The 25,330-nt window shown below is 37.2% G+C and overlaps 1 protein-coding gene across 5 annotated transcripts in view; it reads right to left on the bottom strand.

The window, feature by feature from the left end:
• CASK (calcium/calmodulin dependent serine protein kinase) overlaps positions 1 to 25,330 on the bottom strand; it is a 196,687-nt gene that overhangs the window by 38,052 nt on the left and 133,305 nt on the right. For all 5 annotated transcript variants that reach the window (XM_054387798.1, XM_054387806.1, XM_054387825.1 and 2 more), the window contains 3 exons: positions 19,902 to 20,023; positions 2,575 to 2,652; positions 1,303 to 1,383 (listed from right to left, as the gene is read on the bottom strand). In XM_054387798.1, coding sequence (XP_054243773.1) covers positions 1,303 to 1,383; positions 2,575 to 2,652; positions 19,902 to 20,023 — 281 coding nt within the window. The remainder of the gene's footprint in view (positions 1 to 1,302; positions 1,384 to 2,574; positions 2,653 to 19,901; positions 20,024 to 25,330) is intronic.

Here is a 25,330-nt window from a genome sequence, read left to right as displayed (position 1 = left end):
CATTTTGAAAAAAAATCTTTCTTACAATATGGCTGAGTACCATTCCAACTTGTTTTACGTTTTATCAGTTTCAAGCAAGTATTCCTGTGAAATGTTGTAGCAGATTTGTTACAGACTTCAGGACAGGTATTATCTCCAGGCAATGGCATAACAGTGTGTCACTGAGTACAAGCCAATGTCTGCATTAGCAATTAGTGCAGTGAAATAAGGATGAACCAACAAGTAAAACAATTGGGTTAGTGAGAACCTGATGGACACACTAAATGCATTGCAGGAGTTTTTACTTCTGATCAGCTTCCATCTTGCCCTGCAGACTGAATGACATTCAGCTGCTGGATTATGCTGGCTTCTGGCATACATCCCTGAGTTTAATTTTATCTGGAGAGAGTCTAGCTTGCATGCTCTGAGACCCTTACATGACACAAGCCAAAGCATTGTAAGGGGACAGTCAGGAGATTCACTTAAACACACCCCTGATCTGAAGTACTAGAAGAAATGCACCCAAAGCTACAGTGGCTATCAAAAGAACACACTGGGACATGCAACTACCCAGATTTCATCTTATACCTGAATACGAGGTTGGTTTCATCTCACTCTTTGCTGGAAATTAGGTTTATCCTTCAGACTTACAGTAATTCAGCTTTCAGGTGAGCAAATTCCACAAAGCCCCCTGCATATAATCCTTGCGTTAGGGAAAGTCAAATTCATGATTTTAAACTGACAAAGGTGTAGAGCAGAGTTAAGCAAACACTTTATTTCTGAACTTTGGAACTTCATCCACAGCACAGAGAAAAGAAATCTTTTAAGTAGTTTCATTAACTTGAACCCAGTTCTTAAGCAGACACATCCCTGGCAATTATTGCCCACAAATCAGGTTTGTGAAACAGACACCGTATGAATTGCTATATTGATTTATTGTAAAATAATGTTAAATAAATACTTATTTTGCAATAAATTCACGTGCCTTTACACCAACAAGGCCTCTAGAAAAAGGAGGATCCCAGATTTACCTGTGGCCATCCAAAAGAATTCGTTCTTCTTTCTCTGTGCAGCACAGCTCCCCCCAAAAGACAGTGAAACAGCTCCATATCAGATGACTCCAAACTGCTGACAGTTTTCAGCACAGAAATGGAGACTATTTTGCCAAACTATTAGATCAGCAATACTTATTAAAGTGTATTGTATTGTATGCAGTTTCAACATTTGCAGATTTTAGGGAGAACTTACTGAACTTAAGTTTTCTTACCTAAGAAATGCTAAAACCAACCCCCAAAATCCCCAACAAAAGTAGCATTTGCTTACCATGAAATGAGGTTGTGTTAAAATACGCTTTAGCTCCTTTGCATCATTGTTCTCTGGGTAACATGAAATTTCTTCCAATACCTGAAAAATAAGCAAGAAAAATGCCCAATAGTAACTTTCTTTTAAAAAAAAGCTATTAAACAAATTGAAAGCCCTCACTGGTCAGTCAGAATATGTCCAAAGGATTATACAATGGAATATTTTTGACAGGAAAGGGCTTAGGAGAATGTGTCCTCCTCCCCCAGCAGAGGAATAAAATGCCTCCTTTCAGTTTTCCTGAGAGAGTTTAAAGCAGAAATTTGAAGGAAACAGCTGCTCTTTTTTCAGTTAACAGTATTCCTCCAACAGCTAAATATAGGGGGACAGAAATGAAGCCCTAATATCCACACACATCACCACCACCCATTCCACACAGTCTTCCTTTATTGAAACAATCAGTTTAAAAGCAGAACTCAAAACACTTGTAAAACTTTCTCTCCATGAATTATATTGTTAAAGAATTCTAGTGTAGGTGGTCCATCTGCTACCCCACCTCCAGGCTCCAGATTTTAAAAACTCTGAGCCATGCTTCAGCTTATTATTGAGGAAAGGAGGAGGGAGTAAAGAAGCTTTAACTTGGCTGCAACCTGTTACATGAACGGTGTTTTCCTGTGACATTGCCTCCAACAGCTGTACTTATTTTTATGGATAAGATAGAATACAATTATATATATATATATATTTTTACTACTTGCAATAAATAAAAATAGTATTTGCCAAGTGTAGAATTAAGAACACTTGTGCCTATTTATTTTTGGTCTTAATGGGCCACTTTCACTGCATTTCTAAGTCTCCTCTTCTTAAAACTACTTAGGATAAATGTGTTTTTTTCAATTAAAAAAACTGATACCTACAAATGTATCTTCTTTTTTTAAATTTTATTTTTATTGTCATATGAACATCAAACTTCTGTTGCAGATAAATAAACTGAACCTGAAAGATATTGCATTTACCTAAGAGAAGTGCTCCTCTTTTAATACCACTACTGATGCAGCAAAGATTAAATGATGAAACTGAGTAATATATATAATCCTTAGAGACATAATGGAATTCTGCAAGTTTATGCAACTTGTTATGTAACTTAAGTAAGCAACAGTAGAATTCCAGAAATAATTCAGATTATGAGCCATAATACAGATCATTATCTTGATGAAGAAAAATATGTTCTACTTCAAATACAATCAAACTTTCAAAGTAAAAAAAACCCAAACAAACAAACTCTAAAGCCATTACCTCTTTGGCTCTCTGTACAGCATCACTTGGAGGATTCCTGATTTGTGGTGAAGATTTTGTGTTTATTTTGTCATAGAGCTGAAATAAGAAGAGAAGAAACTATTGAAATCCTGTGCTGCTTTATATATAATGAGTAGCACCAGCAATAGCCTGCTTATGTTACCATGATTAAGAGGACTGTTAAACTGCAAGACCCAGGGATGTTTTGTATACAAAATCAAGCATCTTGGGCTTTTGCCTTTTCCTTTTTAAACATTTCCTGATTTGAACAGTGCCATAGATTCAAAGTTCATAGGATGACATGGGAAAGTTCAAGAGGTTAAGGGATTCTGCAAACCTCCCATGCTTTGTTTCCACAAATTTACAGAAACTATATTCTTCTACTAGAAGTGATCCCATGAATCTTAAATAAATGCTGTAAATCATATGTTCTGCTATTAGATCAAATTAATCTTTATATCCCACTTTTCCCAATAAATCAAATCACAAGACATTCTAGACAGTAATATAACCACAAAATACAGGAAAATGCTCATGAAGATACAATACTACAGAAGTCAAACTCATTGGAGAAGAGAAACCCAAATCTTTCCAAGATACAATGTTCACAAAAAAGACTACCTGCTACAATTTTACTACGATTTTCTCCTGGACAGGATATCAGAGTATTTAAATAGGAAGTGGTAAACTTCAAGTTTAAGTAAAAACAAACAAATCCCCCCCACCCCCCAACCCCTTCAAAAACCAGCAGCTCTCCCACCTCCCCAAACCCAACCAAACAAAACCCACCCCTAACCAATGCAAAACACAACAGGAGAATGATCTATCTTCAGTTTCAAACTAGAGACAGATGTTAGAGGCTCTCACACCTAATAAACTGCACACATTTTAAATAAATAGATGCATGCTTAAAATAAATGCACACTGTAGTAAGTACTACTTTCAAATAAAACCCTTTTGCAATATATAAAAATGGTCATGTCTGTAATTGTTTCCTGTTTGACTACTTCTTTGAAATACAAGACAGAAAAAAAGATTGAAATAACTATTTTTAAGAGAGTAGAAATTTTTTTCACAACAAGGGTGGTGAAACATTGGAACGAGTTGCCCAGGGAAACCGTGGAATCTCTCAACTTTGCAAATACTCAAAATTCAACTGAAATTCAAGATAGGGTATGTAAATGAACATTCAAAATACACAAGGGGCTCTAACACCTTCATCAAATCCTAACACTGTAAAGGACATGTTGATAAACCCCCCTCATTCAGGCTGCTCAGCAAGGAGCTCTCAGGAGCTTCCTCAGAGCAGCTTACAGGTGCATTGTTTTGCTATGGACAGCTTTGCATATTTGAAAAAGAAAATCTTGTCAAGCCACAGAAGTGCCCACTTCTCTTCCTCACATGAAATACCATCCAGTTTTAGAAGAGATACAAATGATAATAAATGCAATCTGATATCATAATAATTTTGTGTTCCTAAAAATTTAATGCACATGTTGAACCTGTCGAGGAAACTATATCATTTCCAGAAAACCCTTGCCTTCAGGACAGTTACATACCACTACCTTGGGGAAAGAAAAGTCCAAAAGCCAAGCAGAATCAGTTTCTTTCACACCCAACAACTTCACCTTGGGCTGCCAAAACACAGCTATACCCAAGAGTTTAAGTAGCCTTGATGACTGTTGGAAGCTTTTAAGAAGAAAGCTTTCTGCTAGATTATAGTTCAGGGGATACTTCAGGTGCACACACAGTTATTTCTTTTTCACCTTTTCTTAAATAAGTCAACAGAATCTACCCAAACTCCAGTATCACATTTACACACCTATTAAGACCCTGCATCAAGCACTGAGTACTGAGTAAAGCGCAGCAGAAGCTGTTGAAAATGTGAGATCTTCACCATGAGCATTATTTAAATGCATTTTAAAAATTACACCCACATCCTGTTTAAGATTAATGAAATTACAAAAAAGTTAGCATGAAAATATTTTTATTAGCAATTTCTAGCAATTGCTTAAAAGCTGAGTTGCTGAAGTTGCTGACTTCATGTTAGTACCATCCAAAACAATCAGCAGTTTAAAGAAAAAATTTTTTTCTGTCTTGGGACAGTCATCTTCTGAAACTAGTAAGGTGGTAAAAGGAAAAGTAGGAAGCAAAGTGCACCTAAGAATGTGTAGGAAAAAAAAATCAGGGCAAAATACAGACTAAACAAGGGTGCATTTATTTTTCTGTAGTGCTTTCATGCTGAGGTATGGCACTGCGATTTCATCTTCCAGGACTGCTACTTGCTGTGATTTGCACCCAGGGCACCAAACCATTAGGAGGGACTCTGACAGTACTTCAAAGAAAAATTGTCCTATTTGCATTAAGGCTTAAAGCCTATACATTACCCAGCCATGGGATCCATTCATTGTTTCTGGAGGTAGCTGACAGCCTCAACTAGAGAAAGTATGTATTTTCAGTAGCTTCACTAGCATGAGCAGATCCCTCCTAAATGATATTTGGTGCTCTGACTCCAAAGCTCATTAGTGTGGAGGGCAATCATTCCAGGGTCTAATGGAAACACTATGCAAACAGCCTACATTACATTTTCACCATGAGTACAATGTGTTTGTCTCCAAAATTCTGTCCAGTCATAACTCTAAAAATCAGGAAGCAAACAAGTTGCAATAAATCTGAAAGGAAACTTGACTCTCCAGCTTGAGATGCCTTTTAAATGGTAAATTCCTAACTCAAAACCAAGCATTCTGATTTAAGAAAAAACCCAACACTTTCTCATTTATTTAACTGGGTTACTATTCCTTTAACCTCTGCATGCAAGGAAACAGACGTTCAAGCTAGTTCACAAAGTTTTTAGCTTACAAGGGCTGTTTGTATAATTAAAATTACTTCTCCTAGCTACATATTCCTTAAACCACAGATTAAGGTTTTAAACGTCAGTGTAAGCATCTGTTTTGTAATTTGTTGGAAAACTACATGTATCTTATTGGAAGTGGTGTTCTGTGAATTATCTTAAAGGGAGTCAGTAGTAGTTAATGATTTATTTTGTAGGTGAAGTTATCAATGATAAAATATCTCTACATGAGAAACTCCAAATGGCATAGAGAAAAATGTAGTTTGTCAGTTCCTGTACAATATTTTTTAAAGCATGCTGCAGATGTTCAGCTAGTTGTTATTATCTCTGTGCTTTGAATTACTTTTAAAACAGGAGATGACTGTGGCTTTCATCATATAGAGATTTTTTTTTGTCTTTTTGTAGACAGGCCACAAATCCTTAGGTTTTAATTGTGGTTCTTCAAACAATTGTGAACACTGTCTTCACCTAAAACTTGTTTTAAATCCCTTTCTAGAAACCAAAGAGCTACACTTACTACTAACTTGTGATTTGAGCAACAGGAAAACTCCCTAGTGGAGACAACCAGTATTGTTACCAAACTGTCTTAGTATCTATTTTCACATCTCTTCTGGAAAAAACCCTTTTGTTCAGACCACACAATTTCTCTCTGGTATAATGAAAATGAGATCAGTTCAGAGCGCAATGGCCCAAATTACAATACACAAGATAAATGCTGAAGACAGTAAAATGATAAGACTGTTTTCAAATCTGTAAATACATACACAGCAGTACCCCATAAACCATTTATCTTCTTCAGGTTTACCTATCATAACTGCTTGAAAGAGTCCAGTGCAGAGCTACAAAGATGATTGAGGGAGTGGAACATCTGCCTTACCAGGAAAGGCTGAGGGAGCTGGGGCTCTTTAGCTTGGAAAAGAGGAGACTGAGAGGTAACCTCATTAATGTTTATAAACACGTGAAGGGTGAGTGTCAGGATGACAGAGCCAGGCTCTTCTCAGTGATGTCCAGGGATAGGACAAGGGGCAATAGGTGCAAGCTGGACCACAGGAGGTTCCATGTAAACATGAAGAAAAACTTTTTCACTATGAGAATGACCAAACACTGGAACAAGCTGCCCAGAGAGGTTGTGGAGTCTCCTCTGGAGACATTCAAGACCCCCCTGGATGCCTTCCTGTGTGACCTACTCTAGGTGATCCTGCTCTGTCATTGGGGTTGCACTCAATGATCTTTCAAGGTCCCTTCCAGCCCCTAACATTCTGTGACCACTGTGAATTTCTAATGCATTCTTCAGAGAAATGAAAACACTAATATGTATAAGATTGCATTGGAAGTACTACTTCTACACTGAGCATTTATGCAGTCAAAGCAAAAATAAGACTATAAACCCAAGATACATTTCTTTAAAAATGTATGAAGTAATAGTAAGCAAACTCAGAAACACAGGAAGTATTAGTACCTCTTAGTACTTGCTTTATATTCTACTTTTTTTCAATCTACGTCAACAACACTTTCACAGAATTTTTTTTGACACTTAAAAAGTCTGATTCTAAACTGACTGTTTTGCAATATTTTTCAAATATTTCTGCACTTAAACAATAGCTATAGCCAAAGCAGTTTAAAGGACAACACAACTCCAAAATTCATCTCTAAAAGGATCTGAATTTAGAGGTTTCGTTTGGACACATTAAGAAGAAAATTCGTTCCCTTGGCCATAAGAATCCAACACACCTTTACACAAAAGTTTTACAAAGTGTTTAAGAAAACTCTAAGTGAAACCTGTTTGCAGAAATCATAGGTTAAAGTAAGCATTAACAAGTTACAGCCAGGTTTTATATGCTCCTGTGGTACAGAACACATCAGTGTCTGCAGTTAGCTACACAATTTTAACCACAGAAAACCATTCTGTTTGCAGTGCTGCTGTTTTTCAACAGCTCTGCAACTCTAAGACTATACAGAAGCTGGCTTCTTGTGAAACAGAATCATTTGGTAAATTCTTCACTTGTTCTCAGCAGAATGCTTTTCCATATAATACCAACAGATATTCAGCAGGGCAAAATCTGTATATGCCCTAATGATGGGCTTTGTCTTTGCTGGGACACTATTTTTAAGCAAGTAACTGCCCTCTCAGCCCAGCAACTCAACCTACAACAATTTCACTCTTCAATAAGCATAAACATACTAACTAAAAATTCTTAATAATAACAGTAATTAAAAAAAATGTAAAATGCCACAGCAATTGAAATTCCCAAACATTTTTTAACACTTTGCACTTCTCAACACCAGTTCTTCTCCATTTGCTACACAGAAAAACAAAATTAAATGCTTGCCCTAGAAGAGCTTAACAATCACAACCTATATATTAACAAAGATTGATGTAACAAACATAAATGAACATTATAGCTAATTGAGATAATAGTACTGCTTCTTAAAAAGAGAACTGTTGCTTTAAATTTTGCATGCTAGAATAGAAATGCTATGAAGAGAATACTCACAAGTCTAGTATTGTCAGTGTCAGTTGACCAGCTTTTACAGGAGTCCAGACTTTTTGCCTTCTGCCTGATTAAAGTGAACACTTTTCTTCTGTTACTTAACAGCAGACAGCCCAAAGCCTAATCCACAACCAGGCAGGGGAGACAAAACAACAAACTATTCTCTTCTGACTAGTTTTTCAGATGTGCAGAAATTCCTTTTTAACAATTTCCTGTAAGAGGAGTGGGAACACTGCCCCAACACAACCCCCACTCCATGTCACACTGAAAAATTCAGGTACATCACAACTAGCAGGAGTTCAGCCTCACTATCTGGTCTAATCTTGAATGCAATCAAAGTTAGACTACACACTGAAATTAGTAAATATTTTATCTACCAAAACCCCTGGAAATTTCTGTGATGCAGATGAGGAGCTTTTGTTAAAACAAAAGCTACTGAACTGCTGGAGCATAAAACCCTATGAACTTTGAACACATACACATTTTGTGAGGACTCAGTTATAATTCAGACAGATTCCAAGCTGCCAAACCGAAATATTAAATCCCCAGATGGAAACATCTAAAAATGATAATTAAAGCATAGCCTTATATACCTAACTTTTGGGTTTTTTGAACAATATAACCATGTATAGCACTTCTAGGTTTTGCTACCATCTAAAAAAATGCAGGTGGAGGTGCTGCCCCTTGCATAGCAACATTTGCTAACAAATAGGCTTTCTGCTTTGTACCTTTCACAGCTCCCTACTGTAGTACTCTTTACCTTAGAGGTTTTGTGTGCTGCAAGTCTGAAAGCAACCCCTGACCTACTGAATGAAGTAATATTCACAACCAGTAATATCAAAGACGTGCTAAAATTAAAGAGCCAATTAGACAACTTATAGACCACTTCATTCATTCTTTTGCCACTTCTGTTTCACATCTTTTCCATGCAAAATATTGTGAGCTTTCCATGGGTGCCTCTTTCCTTGGGATTCTATGTCCTCAGGGAAACCATCCCCAAAGGTAACAACTCCTACTAGAAAACACACTGAGTAAGAAGGTCACAGCCAGAAGGGGCTTTATCTTCAATTTTGTTTGAAGACAGTTTGTTCTTTCAAACCCTCTGTTTTTCACTGTTAGGGACTGTGCCTGAGCTCATTGTTTCCATTTTAGCATCCCAACACTCGTTTCCCAGCATAATTCTACAGCATGCATTACAGCCCTGGCCTGTATGAAAGTCCGAAGCATATTTAAGAGTACTCTAAGATTTCTAGAGCATTACAGATTACAGCCCTCCACAGCTTTAAACTTTTTTCTGTGTGATACACTTATTTAAGAGTATGATCAACCTTTGCATCCAAGTTCCTTACATGCTGAAATGCTGTGCAGCAAAACCAGCCAACAAAACTACTTCAACAGAACGTTTTGGGAAGTAGTTTATCAGCTGTAATGAAGATTCCCTAGCACATTATGTACAGAACAAGATAGTCTGAAGCAGTACATCAATTCTGATTGAACAGATGAGTGTTTGTTTTTGTTATGCTATGGAACTGGTAGCTGCTGTCACTGCAGCTTGTGAATTCAGGCACTCAGACCTTCAGTAACCCTGACAGAGGTTAAGATAACTTGAAATACTCAGTTTCTTTCTACATATTTACATTCATGCAAGATATGAATTATCTTTCATGTTCAAAAATTCTTATAGTAGCAAAGAGAGCCCTGATTTTCACTTTAGTTTTGATTATGTATGTGACAATATAAATACAGATATTCTTTTACTTTTTAGAGGAAATTTTATTAGCGAAGTGTAGACCAACTGGTATTTGTTTTAAAAAGTCATCTGTATTTGTGCATATTCATAATGTGTTACTTGCAGAACACAGTTACACTCCCTGCTACCTGTGTCAGAAATGAATGTAAAAACAGATTTTTCTTACACTTCTATATGCAACATGTAAGAAAAAATGATGCCAGGTAAACTCAATCAGCCCTATGGAATTTCAACTTTTACTCTAAGCTGCTTCCTGTTTATTGAGACCATTCCATATTTTTTCATCCCTTCTTTTATTTTAAATCGAGAGTTTAACTTCTGTGGGAAAAAGAGGTCCCTTCCAACCCCTAAGCTTCTGTGATTCTGTGAAAATGCATCCAAGTTTAAATTCTCTCAGTAAGTTACAATCTAGTAGTGAAGCTGTAGGCAGTCATGAACTGTGGAGCAATCACACAAAGTTCAACCTCAGACTAAGACTATACAGACCTTTGCCATTTCATACACTAAATCCACTGTGCTTACATGTATGTCTGCAATCACTTTTAAACTAGAGCTTTTAGTACTGCTAGTTTGGCCAAGTAGCCATCTTAGCTTTAAAAATAATAAAAAAAAATTGTTTCTACTTGTGTGTATCACATGAGGCATCACTCTTATAGTCTTTATAGAACAGCAAATATTTTTAGAGTTTGTTCTAAACCCATCTTTGATCTGTTTCTCTAAACTGATATAAAACAGAATCAAAGCTACATGCTTATACTGGTTCTGACGACAGGGTCCTGTGTCAAGATGTTCAGTAGTATCTAACTTGTATGTCTTGGTTCTTTGCAAAGGGCTAACTCTTAGGTTCAGCATACATGAGCTATAAACTCATTTTAACTTGACTATAGAATGTATTCCTTTTTAATAGAACTTACCATATACTATGCACTTACTCTGCAAATTCAACACCTTCACATTTCAGAGATAAGAGAACTGAGCAAAGGACTATATTCTCACAAAATAAATTGCAGGGTGTGTGTGATTTTCCCTCCACAAGTGTCCTTTTAAATCATGTCTCTTGATTTGCTTCCTATTTACCAAGAATGTCAAGAAGTTTTTTTTTTTTAAATCCAGTCACACAAGTACTGAAAATAAACAGCTATGCCACTTCTCAAAATTGCATGACATTCTTTGCTTTTATTTAATTTCAGGTGCCTTTGCTCATGTATAATGAATCTAGGCTCCAGTATCTGACAAAATTGTATTTCACTATAAATTAGGACTCTAATCCAGTAATTTTCCTCATATTTTAAGAAAAACCTGTATTAGTACTCATCATAAAAATCCCAGTTCTCATCAGGGATAGTAGGCATTCCAATAGGAATTCCAGTTCTCAACAAGTGATAGTAGATATTAAATGATATGCCAGACAGTACATGTACATAGCTTACCAAAAAGCAAAAGGTTGCAATCTAGCAAAATTCTACATCATAGGTAATATATGCAGGTAAATTTTTATTCTCTCAAATTGGTAAGCAAAGCCTGGAATTGAAAAATCATAAATAAATACATGCTGCATTTTAAAATCATAGTGATAAACCAAAACCAAACTGGTGGAGGGTCTAGAGCACAAGTCTTACGAGCAGCAGCTGATGGAACTGGGTTTGTTTAGCCTGGGAAATAGAAGGCTTAGGAGAGACCTTATCACTCTCTACACCTACCTGAAAGGAGGTTGTAGCATGATGGGTATCAGTCTCTTCTCCCTAGTAACAAGCAATAGGACAAGAAGAAACAGCCTCAAGTTGTGCCAGGAGAGGTTTAGGTTGGATATTAGGGATTTTTTTTTTTCACTTGAAAGGTTGTCAGGGCCTGGAAGAGGCTGCCCAGGGAAGTAGTTGAGCCACCATCCCTGGAGGTATGTGTAGATGTGTCGCTTAAGGACATGGTTTAGTGGCGCTAGATCAATGGGTGGACTTGAAGATCAGAAAGGTCTTTTCCAATCTAAATGATTCTACAAGCACCAGGGAAAACAAAACCCTCCATACAGGAAGGGCTATAAAAAGTTGTGTTATGCAGACAACAACTTGATACACCCAACAAAAGAACTGTGGCCCTTGTCTTGCCTCCTTACTTCCAATGTGGACTAATGTAATAACCTTTAACAGGAAGTACAAAGTAGGCTTCATTCCCAATTGTGTTAGTTGAATTAATTCTTGATGGTTAAATCACCACCTTGAAGAAAAGGATGCTAATGACCATAAACCTCATACCGGGGGGACATAGAATCCATAGTAACTAATTAAATCTGTAATAATTACAGAAGGTTGGCAAAGGACAGAACTGCTCACCTGCTTTGTCACACTGAGCATGTCTTGCAGCAGGAAATACTAATGTTAGAGTTACAGCCATTTTTACTTTTCCCATCCATGTAAATTTTTGTAATGATATACTGTAAGTATATTATGATGAGCTCCTTGGTACAAAGAACTGTCAACATGTATCAGCCAACTACTTGAATAACTGGAAGCAGGAGGCAGCAAGGTCTGATTGACTTCAAAGATAGAAGCACAGCTTCCTGGGCTGCTACTGTATTGCCTGTGGGTATTTTAATGTAAACTAAATGCAGACTGAGATATTCTGAAAAAAGCTCATAGCGGCAGCAAGGCAGAAGCATTAGTCAAGATTTGTGGACTGCATCTGAGGCACTACAGCAATTCTCAGAACATGTCCCAAGCTCCTGGAGAAATAATAAACCTAAGAATCTGAAGTTTTGTAAAGAAAAATCCTCAAAACAGGTTTCCCTTATGGTTCAAAAGTGACAGAAACTGACTTAAACTGCATTCAATGTAAAAAGAAGTGAAGAATACATAGAAAGTTAAATATTAAAACAAGTCTTTAACTTCAAAACAGTATCAGTGAAGTGTTCTACAAGTGCCAGGAATACAACTCCAGTGTTTTCTGACAGATCAGAGCCCAGTAATATAAAAATGCACTGTAATCAAGGGGATTTTTACCACCACATACTAAAAAACCTCTGCAGATTCTTGCTTTCAGAGTGAGACAGACTGATGCACACAGACACAGCCTTGCACAGACAATGACACAGCAACATAAGGAAGGTGACATGAGGCCAAGAGGACTGGGCTAAATGGTATGAGTCTCATTTAAAGTACATCCTTTATCAAGTTGAATTGTACCTGATGATTCACTAGATCAATACCAAGCTTATAAACACTCAGAAACGGTAGAATGTGAGTTAAAAACACGTTAAGTGTAACAAAGCAACTATCACAATGTCATGCAATCCAACCCAGAATTTTGCTTTGGTGGAATGTGGTGAATACATAAATTTCTCAAAAATGAATCAACCTAAAAGTTACTACTAAGTAACTCTTATTTCTATTAATCTTGTGTTTAAGAAATACAGCCATAGACCAGTATTACAGATTACAAAAACATGGAACAAAGTCATTTCTGCTCAGAAGATTAAATATAAGAGAAATTCTCTGTATAAATTCCTAAGACGGAGAAACAGGAAGAACAAGAAAACAATGAGACAATGTTAACTAGCACAGTGTTCTACATATCCCAGGAACACAGAAAATGAAATGCAAAGATATGATGGAAGTTGGCAATGTAAGGTACGTTAGAGAACGATTATCAAACAAGGCAAGAGAAATTCCAGAACAGCCTCTACTTTTAGTGTTCTTTCAGAGATGGCCTGCCAGAAAAGTTACCTTTCAGAGAAAAAGTATGCTGCACTGTGATGATGATCCAGCCCACCTGCTGAAAGAATTCTTCACACAGTCCTCCCTAAGGCTTGGTCATTGTTCCTTCTGTACTCCTTGGGAAAGGAGTTTCTTTTGCAGTGTGAGAGACAGTCCCTCCCACTCCCTGGGGCTGAGCATGCTGCCTCTGCTGGACTGGGATAAAAGCCAGATTTGATTCCCCAAATAGCAAGGTGCTTTCCTGCCAACAGTTTCTTTCCTTTTTTTTTTTTAGCCCTTTTCTTTATCTTTTATACGAATATTTTCCATTTCCTTTTGTCTTACAAACACATTAACTAAAGGGTAAATAAAATTAGAGAACAAGATGTTTTAAACATTAGAAAGTATCATTTCACATTACACATTCTGAGGGTGTTTAGCCAGACATCTATCATGCATACACTTTCTGCTCTGTTTTTGCAAAAGAAATGCATCCATGTTTCACTAAAACATGCTCCACTTACTAGTTTTAACATAATCAGTATTCAAGAGGGTAAGGACCAAAGTTGATCCAAAAAACTTGAGCTATGCAATGTGATTCACATAAGAAGCCATTCTTATTCAAGTCAAAACACAGAAAAATTAGATGACTCATGACAATGTTTAAGCTTTTTCTATGCCTCTGCTGTTTTTATTTTCTTTTTCTATATTATATGATAGATGTCCCACCAGTCTATTCATGATTTAAAACAATGAAGGAAATAAGAACATCCTGAAAATAAAAATCAAATGTCTCTTGCCCTTTTTTTTTTTTTTCAAAGTATATAATAGAATTGTTAAATTAAATACACTTTGTTCAGAAAACAGCAAATCAGGAATAAATGTATGAAGAGTTGAAGACATTTTCAAATAGAGAACTGCAGTATCAGCCATGGCTGGACACTGGTGAATAACTGCTAGATTTCTAAAAGTAGTTCAGATTTACTGTGCCAATGTCTATCATAGAGAGGGTAAACAGAACAAATCAAAACAAATCCAGCAGAAAGCTTTAGCCAACCACGTAAGAGGCTAAACTGAGATCCCAACAACATTCTAGCAAAAGATAAAATATGCTTCCTTAAAAGTCTGGAGTTAGGAGCAAATCTGTTTGCATGACTGAGTTCAAAAGAAATACTAAGAGAACTCTGAATTTTGCAAGGATGCATGTTCCTCTGAAACAATACCATTAGCAGCAAAGGGTAACAGACACAAAACCAACATTCTCTTGAAAAAACAGTATGCCTTATATATATATACACTGTGGATACAAATTAAACTCTAAAGGGAAGAAGTGGCTACACACATAAATATGACACATACAGCTGCTCCAAAATTTATGTAATCTCTTTTAGTTAAAACTGTATGTGTGTGTTGTGCTGCACCAGCAAAAGGTAAAATAAACCTTCTTAAACGTTCTAATTCTTCTAATAGCAACACTTACCTTAATGATTCCATCTCTGAAAATAATGTAAGAAACTTCTTAAATTAACAGCCAAAAGATATCAGCCTAGAGAACCATCTGACTCAGGATAGACAGATGCAGACAAAGCCAGTAGCATAGAGGCCCCAGTCACACAAAAGCTGATATTGTTCTCCTGCTGAGTGAAAATCTCACTTGTAAATCCAACGACATCTGCATTCAGAATCACCCAGAGAAAGCTCCCTGGAGAGGTGACCAAACTACTTGATTTAACAGGAGAATTATTTCTCTTGCCTCCTTCAATGTAGACAGCTGCATAAAAAATAGCAGCTTCTGCTTTTACTTTTTAGCAAACCTTGCTTACTTTGATGCACTGATAGAGATTAAGCATAATGTGTAAGAGATCTTCCTCATTAGAAATAGCCTTGAAGCCCAGTATCATTTTCAAAACAAATATTCTTTACAGTAAAATCTTTAGTCATGATACAAAAAGTAGCCAAACAATGCCACATCTTCACACTTACTTCCAACTTCTTTATCAGTAATGTTGACACAAACCAGCAATGCCTCCCATGACTTCTTTCATGAAAGTCAATCAAAAAACCCCAACCAACCCAAAAACTTAAAACATTTTATAAAAGGTTCTAAAAGTCTGTCAGCAGCAATAAAAAGCTGTTTCACTACTTAAATTTAACTCTCTTTTCCCATGAAGTTATTTATATCCTTTACTTAACTTTATAACATTCTTATGATCTAAACAAAATACCAGAAGGAAGCAATCTGTAAAGCTTTATATAGGCATAAACCCAGTCAGTTCTATGTCGCACACAGGAATGTCCTACAGCATTCAGCAAAATTTTGATCATCACATTTCTAAAAGAAGCAAGAAAAAAGAAATCTGACCAACCCAAAATTACTCTTTTACTTTACAAGAAATATCAATTATTAAACAAGAAATCTTGTTAAGATAATGAATGTATCTAAATCTCCTTCTCTGGAGACTTTCAAAACCCACTTGGATGCATTGCTGTGCAGACTACCCTAAATGATCCTGCTCTGGCAGGGGGGTTGGACCTGATCATCTCTTGAGGTGCCTTCCAACCTCTGAGATACTCTGATCCTGTGAAATGGTTGTTTCTAGAAGGCCCTTTTCTTTACTCTCTCCAGTAAATTACATTAAGTTTTTAATGTGAATTATCGAAGTTTTGAATAGGAAAACCTCACCCAACAGAAGGATTCTGTGAAATAATTTAAAAATCATACAATTAAAGTATTCAAGTAAGGATATGCTAGTGTATGGCAGGATTTGGCCAAGTGTGAACATAAACTAATTTGTAAGTAGTTGGCACCTCATTGTCCCTTCTGTTCAACAGCTTTGGCACCCAAGTGGAAGAGTCTTAACAGACATACATAAATGAATCAATTGAAAAACAATCAGTGTGATGATAGGAACCCTGCCTCCAAAGGCCTTCAGAGATGCTGCCCTCATAGCATCAAAGTTAATAAATTACAGAGAAAGAAGAGTTACATTTTGTGATCTATATACATGTAAAAAACAACACATGGGTAACTAGCACTCTGAACACAAAGACTGTAATTTATCTTATTTTTGCTTTCAGAAAAAAAAAAAAAGAGTTCAGAAGCAAAAGAAGGTATTTCAGCAGCAGGAGTGATCAATCATCATGTGCCTAATCTTAAAAATATGGATAACTCTTGAGAAAGACTAGGAACATGGAAAAGAAAATTTAGCTGTGGAAAAAGGTCAAGGAAGAGAAACAGTAGTTTTAACACAAAGCAAGAGCCACAATTTCAAAGCAGGTTAGAAAAATCCTGGTTAGTGGAATATAATACTTTACAGGTGACTTGTGGTGGTCTCACTAAACCATGATTTTCTGAGAGAAATTTCCCTAACAGAACTTCGTCCAAGCACAACTGATGTTTTTTTCAGAGTTCTGAGAGAAACTGGAATAGTATCAATACACAGACAGAAATCAGTCCCCCAAATTGAAGTTACTGCCATTAAAAAGCTTCCCTTTCAAATAATACTCTCTAACTCACTTCAGACTTTCAAATCTGTATTTCATGATATTGCAATCGTTGTATTTTTATTCTGCATTATTCTAATCAAAGTATCTTTGGGGAGATTCTACTATTCCCCTTCCCCATAGCATAATAAAACAAACTTCCTTTTTGATAGCGTTTTTGTCTTATAAATATGTTACTACAGTGTACATTTAAAGGTATCTTTTTCTGTCTAAGTGACTATGAGTTGTAAATAAAAATAATGGCAAAATGGTATGAATTAATTGCAATTTTTTCTAGTTTAAAAGGCTACAGCAGACCACTCCAGAAATAATACAGCATTAGTGAAATACTATGAATCTGACTGGTAGTGTTAAGAACAGAAAGAAGTAAAAGCAGTGCAGAAACCTAAGTCAATGCCTGGTAGACAAGCCTTAAACTGAGGCCATCTGGTTTATCAAAGCCCAGAAAGTTGTATAACAAAATATCTAAAACTTTTCTGCATGAGTGACACAAGTGTTTTGGTTCTTATTATTACACTCATATTACTCTCTTCCTATCCACATTTTTATTTGTCATTCATATTATATTATCTGATCATCTTTCTATACTTCAGCACGTAATATAAAAAGACAAAGCAATTTCAACATCTGGAACACAGATTATATAAACTTACACTGTGAATAAAGACTCATATTTTAATGCAAACTTTAAGATGAGTTGTTGAAGATACAAACTGGGAAAGTCACAAGCTCCTCAACCCCTCTTCCTGCATGCTTCACGTAATTTTATCTACTGGCTGGATGTAAAATGTATAGGCTGTTACCAAAACCAAAAAGTACAACTGTAGAGCCCTGTGCCAGAGCAATGCCCTCATCACTTAACAGCTAACAATCTCTGGTTCCTCAACTCATATGGGCAGCTATGCTGTGGGGAAGCTTTACCAGAAGGCTTATGATGCCATACAGGCCAGCTCAGAATCACGCAGCTGGATCCTCTTCCAGAAGGAAGCATGTATAGAATCCTTTAAACTTTAAGGATGCATAGAATCCAGGTGGCCCACAACTCACCCACCACTAAACAAATCTTAAGAAGTGTACAAATAGCCTGCTACATTACAAGAGTTTGGACATCAGTGCAACTATGGCAATATACACATTGAGATCATAGCCCTGCAAAGCTGCAGGTAGGAACTAAAGCATTCAACAATTTCTCAGAAACTCTTTAAAGTTTCTACAGCCATAATCATCTACCTGCAGATCAGACTGCTGGAATGACTCCATGTGTCATTCACTGGATAAAAAGTATAGATATCTTGCTCTATTTGTCATATCCACCAAGCTATCCAAGCTGCTAAATTTAAGACATAAAATGCTAATAATTCCAATGTCTTTATCTATAGGTCATCAATGTATCATATATAGATCTCATGAGCATTTTGGTTTGATTCAGGAGCACACTTTTTGAAATGAATTTTCTGATTATGCTCACCTACCATTCCTTTGTTTCCACTGTATAGTGTTACCAGAGCATGCTTACTCTCAAAGGACACTAAAATAGAAGACAGTGTTCACATACCAGTGGTTATTCAGTCCACAGGACTGTAGTATAGGTAGTACAAAGTAAAAGTCCTCAAAATACATGGAATTGTCAACTGCTTTGCTCTTCAGATTTGTATTGCTATGTTGTAGTATTTGCTAATGTGAACAAAGCCTCTTCCTCTGTGGATTTGGTTCACAGAACCACAGAATGCTAGGGGCTGGAAGGGACCTTCAAAGATCATCCAGTTCAACTCCCCTGCCAGAGCAGGATCACCTGTACCAGATCACACAGGAACACATCCAGGAGGGTCTTGAATATCTCCAGAGAGGGAGACTCCACAATCTCTCCAGGTAGCCTGTTCCAGTGTTCTGTCACCCTTACAGGGAAAAAAGTTTTCCTCATGTTTCCATGGAACTTCCTCAACTTCTACTCATTGCCCCTTGTCCTGTCACTGGGCATCACTGAGCAGAGCCTGGCTCCATCCTCTTGGCACTCACCCTTTACATATTTATAAATGTTAATGAGGTCACCCCCTAGGCTCCTCCTCTCCAAGCTCAAGAGCTCCATCTCCCTCAGTCTCTCCACAAGAGCACACTGCTGGCTCATGGTCAACCTTCTATCTCAGCGCAACGTGTACACTGCTTTAGAAACAGTTTGTCTTGTCTGAAAGCAAGTCCTCTGGCTTTACCATGAAGTATCCACACATGCCAGGAAAAGTCAGGGAAAGTTTTTTCTGCTTCTTTTGGACCTTTATTTTAGACCCTAATATTCCATAGACACAAACATCGACGACAGCATGAGATATGCTTCTGAATTTGGTCTTGGCCAAATTCAACTCAGCGTGAGGGATGCAGTAAGCCTGAAGCGATGCTCAAAATCTCTTGTTTTTGGAGAGCTGAAGTTCAGCAAATAATTCTACCTCAAAACTATACACATATTTCCCCAAATTCAGGCAATTTTTGAGAAAGTCCAAAGTACTTGCTTGTTAGGCCTGCTTGGTTAAAAAAAAACATTGGGAAACATAAACAGGATTTATGCATATGATAACAAGAAACTCTGAAAACAGAAAGTCTTCAAGGCAGAGAAAGATAAGGAGTGTGCAAATATCTTTCTCTCAAAAACCAGACTACTTGCTTTTCAAAATTAATTTTGAAATAGAGTGCTTTACTTTTCTGGAAGGAAAAGAAAACCCCAACCAACTATGAACCATCTGATAACTCAGTTGAACTGTGTATGTAGCCAGACAGTGAACCATGCTTACAGATAATCCATTCTTATTTTAAAGCAAAGCTGGTAATTCAAACCAAGTCATTATCCACTTATATATTCTAAAATATTCTATATGTCTACTCCTTAAATGTATTTTTGTGTAAAGTGGTAGTTGACTGTTAAATTCCACACCTAAATAAATTCACTTTGGTATGAAACAAACAAAAAAGAGAATATATTTGGGAGAAAAATAAATATTATCCAGTGAATGACAGACACAGAAATGCATTCAAATTGCTCATCACAGAAAACTTACATCTAGTAGTGTGTGAAGATGCTGATCCTGGAAAACACTGTGAAGAAAATCTAAGTCTTTTTCGCTGCAGTCTGTAAGTGCATGAATTTCTTCCAGGCTGTCCAGCACCTGTGAGACTGCTCCTACAGGGCAATAAACAGGAAGAAAAAAGAAAACAAAAAAAAGGATAAAAAATCAATAAAGCAAAGAGTCACAGTAAAGTGAACTTTGGAAAATGAAACATTCACTTCATCGGGTGTGACTGGAACAGGAACATAAAAAAAAGCTGGAGTTTTTACAGGAAAATTCACTGAATAAATTTTATCAGCAGTGCCCATATATAGTGTTACTATACATAAGAAATGGTTTAATTGAGGAGAGGTTAAAACTTGGTTTTATTAAGGTCAGTTTTGTTCTATTTTAGCCTGTTTTCCAAGAATATCTTAGGAAGTCACTCGGAGTATCTGCCCAACTTCCTGTTTTCACCATTCTCACCTCAACCATCTCTTTTTTCAGTGCTGGCCAATTCCAAATACATATTGAAAATGGGTAAAAATTTGAAGGAGCCAACCCTTTCACAAATTCATTTAACATCAGCATCTGAACAGAGGAGGGAAGAGAGAAAAAGACCTGACTGCCACATCCTCCAGAGGAAAAAAGCCTGTAACACGAGCTCCAGTTTTTGTTCTGTTTGCCTGGTTATCTCAGATCCAAGTATAGCACTTGCTGCCTTTGGACCAGTTGATTGGTTTTGGTCATAGGAAGATGGAGATGATTTTTATATGGTGTAAGGGTGAAAAGAAAAGAGAGGGATTTGGGATTAAAAAGGAGAAACAAGAGGCATTATGGAAGGTGGAAGTCCAAGGGAAGAGTTGAACCCACAGCTGGGGAGGACACAGAAACACAACACAAATCCATAGTAAATGGGCCTGTATTGGTTCCTTCTGGAACAATTTGGTTTAGAAATCAGATCTCATTGGTGGCTACCACTTATGTCTGTAGAATGCTAGCTTTCAGAGCCCATGTTTCCAGTTTTCCCACAGTGGTGTGAGCATCTGGAAAGATGGTAGTATATCCAGTGCCAGTCTGCAAAATTCCTGGTGTCTGACAGTGAACTGATGAATTCTTTTGCATCATTATTTTCTTAATTCTAAATACAGAATTCTACATGTTCTGTCTTTCACTGATTTCTCATTATTATGTTTATCTTGATTACTTATTCATTACTTATTTGTTTTCCAGTGTAGCTGTATTTCTTGAAATTCCATCCACCACTGCACCAACTATTCTTGCCAGCCTTCCTTAACTCAAATCCTTTTGTAATGTATTGCATTTTCAGAATGTAATAAAACAAAAAAAAGTCAACCTCCTCTTAGCCACACAAGGAAAAACCTTGAAAAATTGGAATAAACACAACAAAATACACAAAAAACTACTACACAAGGCTTGTGACCTTACAGCTTAGATGGACAATTAAGTTACACATTAGAAACTCTTGCATGACATTTAATACAAATCTCAGCCTAGGATTCTCCTCACAGTTCCTTGTACAAGAAGGTTAAGAATCTCAGTACTTCCCTCACTCAAGTCAGGACTCAGGAGCAATACAACTTCTTAGTCCTCTCCCATTAAATGTGTCTGGCTACTTATTTCCAACCGATGCATTAATTTAAGTGATGTTCCTGTAAAGGGCAGTGGCTGGACAGCAAATAAAACTAATGGTTTGCCTTATTGTCAGGTCAGATGCACTGAAGAAGAGAAAAAGCTGCCCTGTCTTTGCCAATGAAAAGGCATGCTCAGCCTAAAGGAACTGTCTGTCCACCTCACTACAGCATCCACAACGGGAAGCACAGCAGGAAATCTAAAGAAATACAAGGACTGGGAATCTGCTGGTAAGCTAAGCCTCAAAGGCAAGGAATAAAAACATTGCCTAGGGATTCAAAAGGAAGTGTGCCAAGTTGCTTTTAGTATTTGCTGTGTGTCAGTTAAAAGTTGATGAAGACCTGCAAGAAACCTTCAAGCCTGAAGAAAAAGTGCTTGGCTTTCCACCATACGGTTGGCAGAAGGAAATCTGTTAAAATTCTCCTTTATTTCTATTCTTATCATGCTCAGAGTTTGAATTAATTGAAGAAAAAAATATCAAAACTGTACTTTCTGGATTCAAAGCTCTCTCTGTGTTTTTGGAGCATTTACTTTAAGGAAAACTCAAGAAGATTCACTTCAGAGATCTGGGTATCTTAAGAGTCTCTAACACTGCTCAATCTTGCTCATAGCCATAAAAACTTACCAGAACCAACAAGAAATGTATTCCAAGTTGTCTGTAGTGCTGCATTACTGTGAAACACTGAATGCATTGGACCACGAGATTATTTATTTGATGGTATTATTTACTTTGGGAATTTTACCTTTCGGAGTACTTTGAGGTCTTCTAATTAGCAATGTAAGTTACTATTTTTCATTATTTGTATCTCAACAACCTTTTTAAAATCCAGAAATTCCAAAGCATTCAGCTTTATTCATTAGGTCTCTTTTCTCCTATCCATTGGTTGCATTGAATATATGCACAAGAATATTAACAAATTTGATAGGATGTTCTGACAGTTTGCTAATCTCTCAAAATCAGTTTAAACCTACAATCTTATGCTCTATCTACTGCCATGTCTTTCATGCATTTACAAATAACATGTGCCTGCATGGGAAATTGGTGTAGCAGCAACATACTGACAGTATGTCATTTATTAAAAAAAAAGATGTAACAATTCTCAAGGCATTTTTGTGAGCCCCTAAGTAGTCTCCTTTACAGACATCTGGTTAAAAATACGAGTGCCTTAAATTCAAATACAAGACACTTCACAAAATAACTAAAATCTTTACAGCACACTTTGCCTAAAAAGATTCATATTCTGTCATATTTATATAAATTTCTACCTCTAAGAAAAGTGTAAACACACTTAATATTTACAGTTCAAGCTTGGATTGTTCATTGAGGCAACACCAAACACAAATACAGGCTGGGTGATGAGTGGATTGACAGCAGCCCTGCAGGTGCTGGTGCATGAAAAGCTGGTAATGTGGGCTTGCAATCCAGAAAGCCAAATTTATCCTTGGCTGCATCAGAAGAAGTGTTGCCAACAGGCCAAGGGAGATGATTGTCCCCTCTATGTCTCTCTCTTGAGACCCCAGCTGGGGCAGTGCCTTCAGCTCTGGGATCCCAGTTCAAGAAAAACATGCATCTCCTCAAGCAGGTTCAGAGCAAGACCACAGATGACCAAGGGCTGGAGGACAGGCTGAGACAAGTGGGCTTGTTCAGCTTGGAGAAGAGATGGCTCTGGGGAGACCTTATAGCAGCAGTCTTGCAGTATTTAAAGAGGTCTAGAGGAAAGATGGGCAAGGGTCTCTTCATCAAGGACTGTAGTGATAGGATGAGAGGTAAAAGTTTCAAACTGAAAGAGGGCTGATTTAGATTAGATATTAGGAAGAAGATATTTACTGTGAGGGTGGTGAGACACTGGAACAGGTTGCCCAGAGAGGTTGTGGATGTCCCTTCCCTGGAAATGTACAAGGCCAGGCTGGATGGGGCTTTGAGCAACCCAGCCACTAGGAAGGTGTTCTTATCATCATCAAATATAATACACATACAACTGCACAGGAAAGGTTGTAATTAGGTTGTAATTACAGTGATAGAAGTCTTGTCTCCATATTAACAAAATTCACACCAAATATTGTTCTGTGAGCAGACTGTAATTGCACATGTGCTCAAGTGTGCAAATGGGCAGCAATATTCTGGGCCATGCACACAACCCTGGCTGCCTTGTATGCCCATAAGAAAAGATGGCTGCAAATATTCACTTGTGGCTGACAGTTCTGAGAAGCTGAAAACCATGGACTCTCACTATATGGAAAGAGTCAGTCAGAATGCTTATGACAGCCTTTTGCAGTCAGTACTAGTACCCAAAATGTTTTTAGTTAGTTGGGTGAATAACTTATTAAGAAGATGGAAATGAACTGAGTAGCCTTCTGCCTACTGAGACAGATCTACTATTTGTCAGTTGGACACATTTACCTTACAAGGCAATAACTTGGGATTATTTATTTACCCAGTGTTTAGTCAAGGTTATCATAGGTATTTCATGCAGGTTCTGTTACCTTGTTTATGGAGATGGCCATTCAGAAATAGTTCTCTCTTACAGCTGAAATCTCTCTCTAGAGGGTTTGTAGTTCTCATATAAGTGCCCTTAATACCACCTAAAGTTTGCATGGACATTAGTTCATCGAGTTGCAAGCAGACAAAGCCTTGGTAAAAGAGAGTACTGTTATTACACCCTGCAGCTAACTATTCTCACCTGGAACAGGTAATTTGGCTAGAGAAACTAAACTTTAAGGCTGGGTAGGAATTGCTTACTTCTCCCATGAAGAGAACAAAAGATAATAAATCTTTAAAATACTATTCCAAGAATTGCCTGCATGTTCTCCAATAGTTCTGTTCCACAGAACACCCAAAAAAGTTTGCTTTTCCAAAGCTCAGCAAACCAGGCAGGTCCAGCTCTGATACAGCAGGAAGTACAGACAATTACAAGCTGCTTTTCATCCAACACTGGTCTGTGACAGTGTATGACTAAGAGAGTGCTTAACTAATGAAAAGACATAGATCTTGCTGCAAAACACAAAGACTACATTCTGAAAGAGGGTAAAATATTTATTTATTATTGAAGATTACAACTACTCATTTAAATCAGAGGAAGCCTGACCATCCCTGGAAACATTCCAGGTAAGGCTGGATGGAGCTCTGAGCAACCTGCTGTAGCTGAAGATGGCCCTGCTGACGGCAGTGGGTTGGACTAGATGACCTTTAAAGGTCCTTTCCAACCTAATGCAATCTATGATTCTGTGACCTTGATTAAATACAAAACCATAAAACTGTGACCTTTTTGCAAGACTCCTGGCAATCAGTATTTCAGGAAACGAATCTGCAGAGGATCTTACATCAGCCACTGTATTAATAGCAGATTTTAATTAAAAAGACACTGAAAAATGTAAACCCCTTAGATTTGTAGAACTGTATAAAATGAAGTTCCTGACACTGATCACTCATTTAATCCTGTTCATTCTTACACACTGCCTTAAGTTGGAAGAACTTTTCAGCTATGAATAAGTAAGTAACTGAGCACTGAAGATCTTACAGTGGTTTTTAAATGACTAAGCAAAGCCTAGCTGCTATTTGCAATTTTCTGTGTATCACAATTCAGTCCTTATGCCATTGAAGCTACAGACAACACAAGTTGATTTCTCCTAATTCCATCTCTTGGCTGCCTTCTTGTGTGCATCTGCTGAAAATGAAGTTAAAAACCAATCCTGGCTCTCAAGCTACAGGCATTTCAGAAGGTCTGAGGCTACCAGATACAGTGAGGTCAGAAGAAAAATCATCAGAAATTTTTAGGTTTTAGAGAGAT

The sequence above is a fragment of the Indicator indicator genome, chromosome 1 (assembly GCF_027791375.1).
Source record: "Indicator indicator isolate 239-I01 chromosome 1, UM_Iind_1.1, whole genome shotgun sequence".
NCBI classification, from domain to species: domain Eukaryota; kingdom Metazoa; phylum Chordata; class Aves; order Piciformes; family Indicatoridae; genus Indicator; species Indicator indicator.
This window is presented reverse-complemented; position numbering and strand designations above follow the sequence as displayed.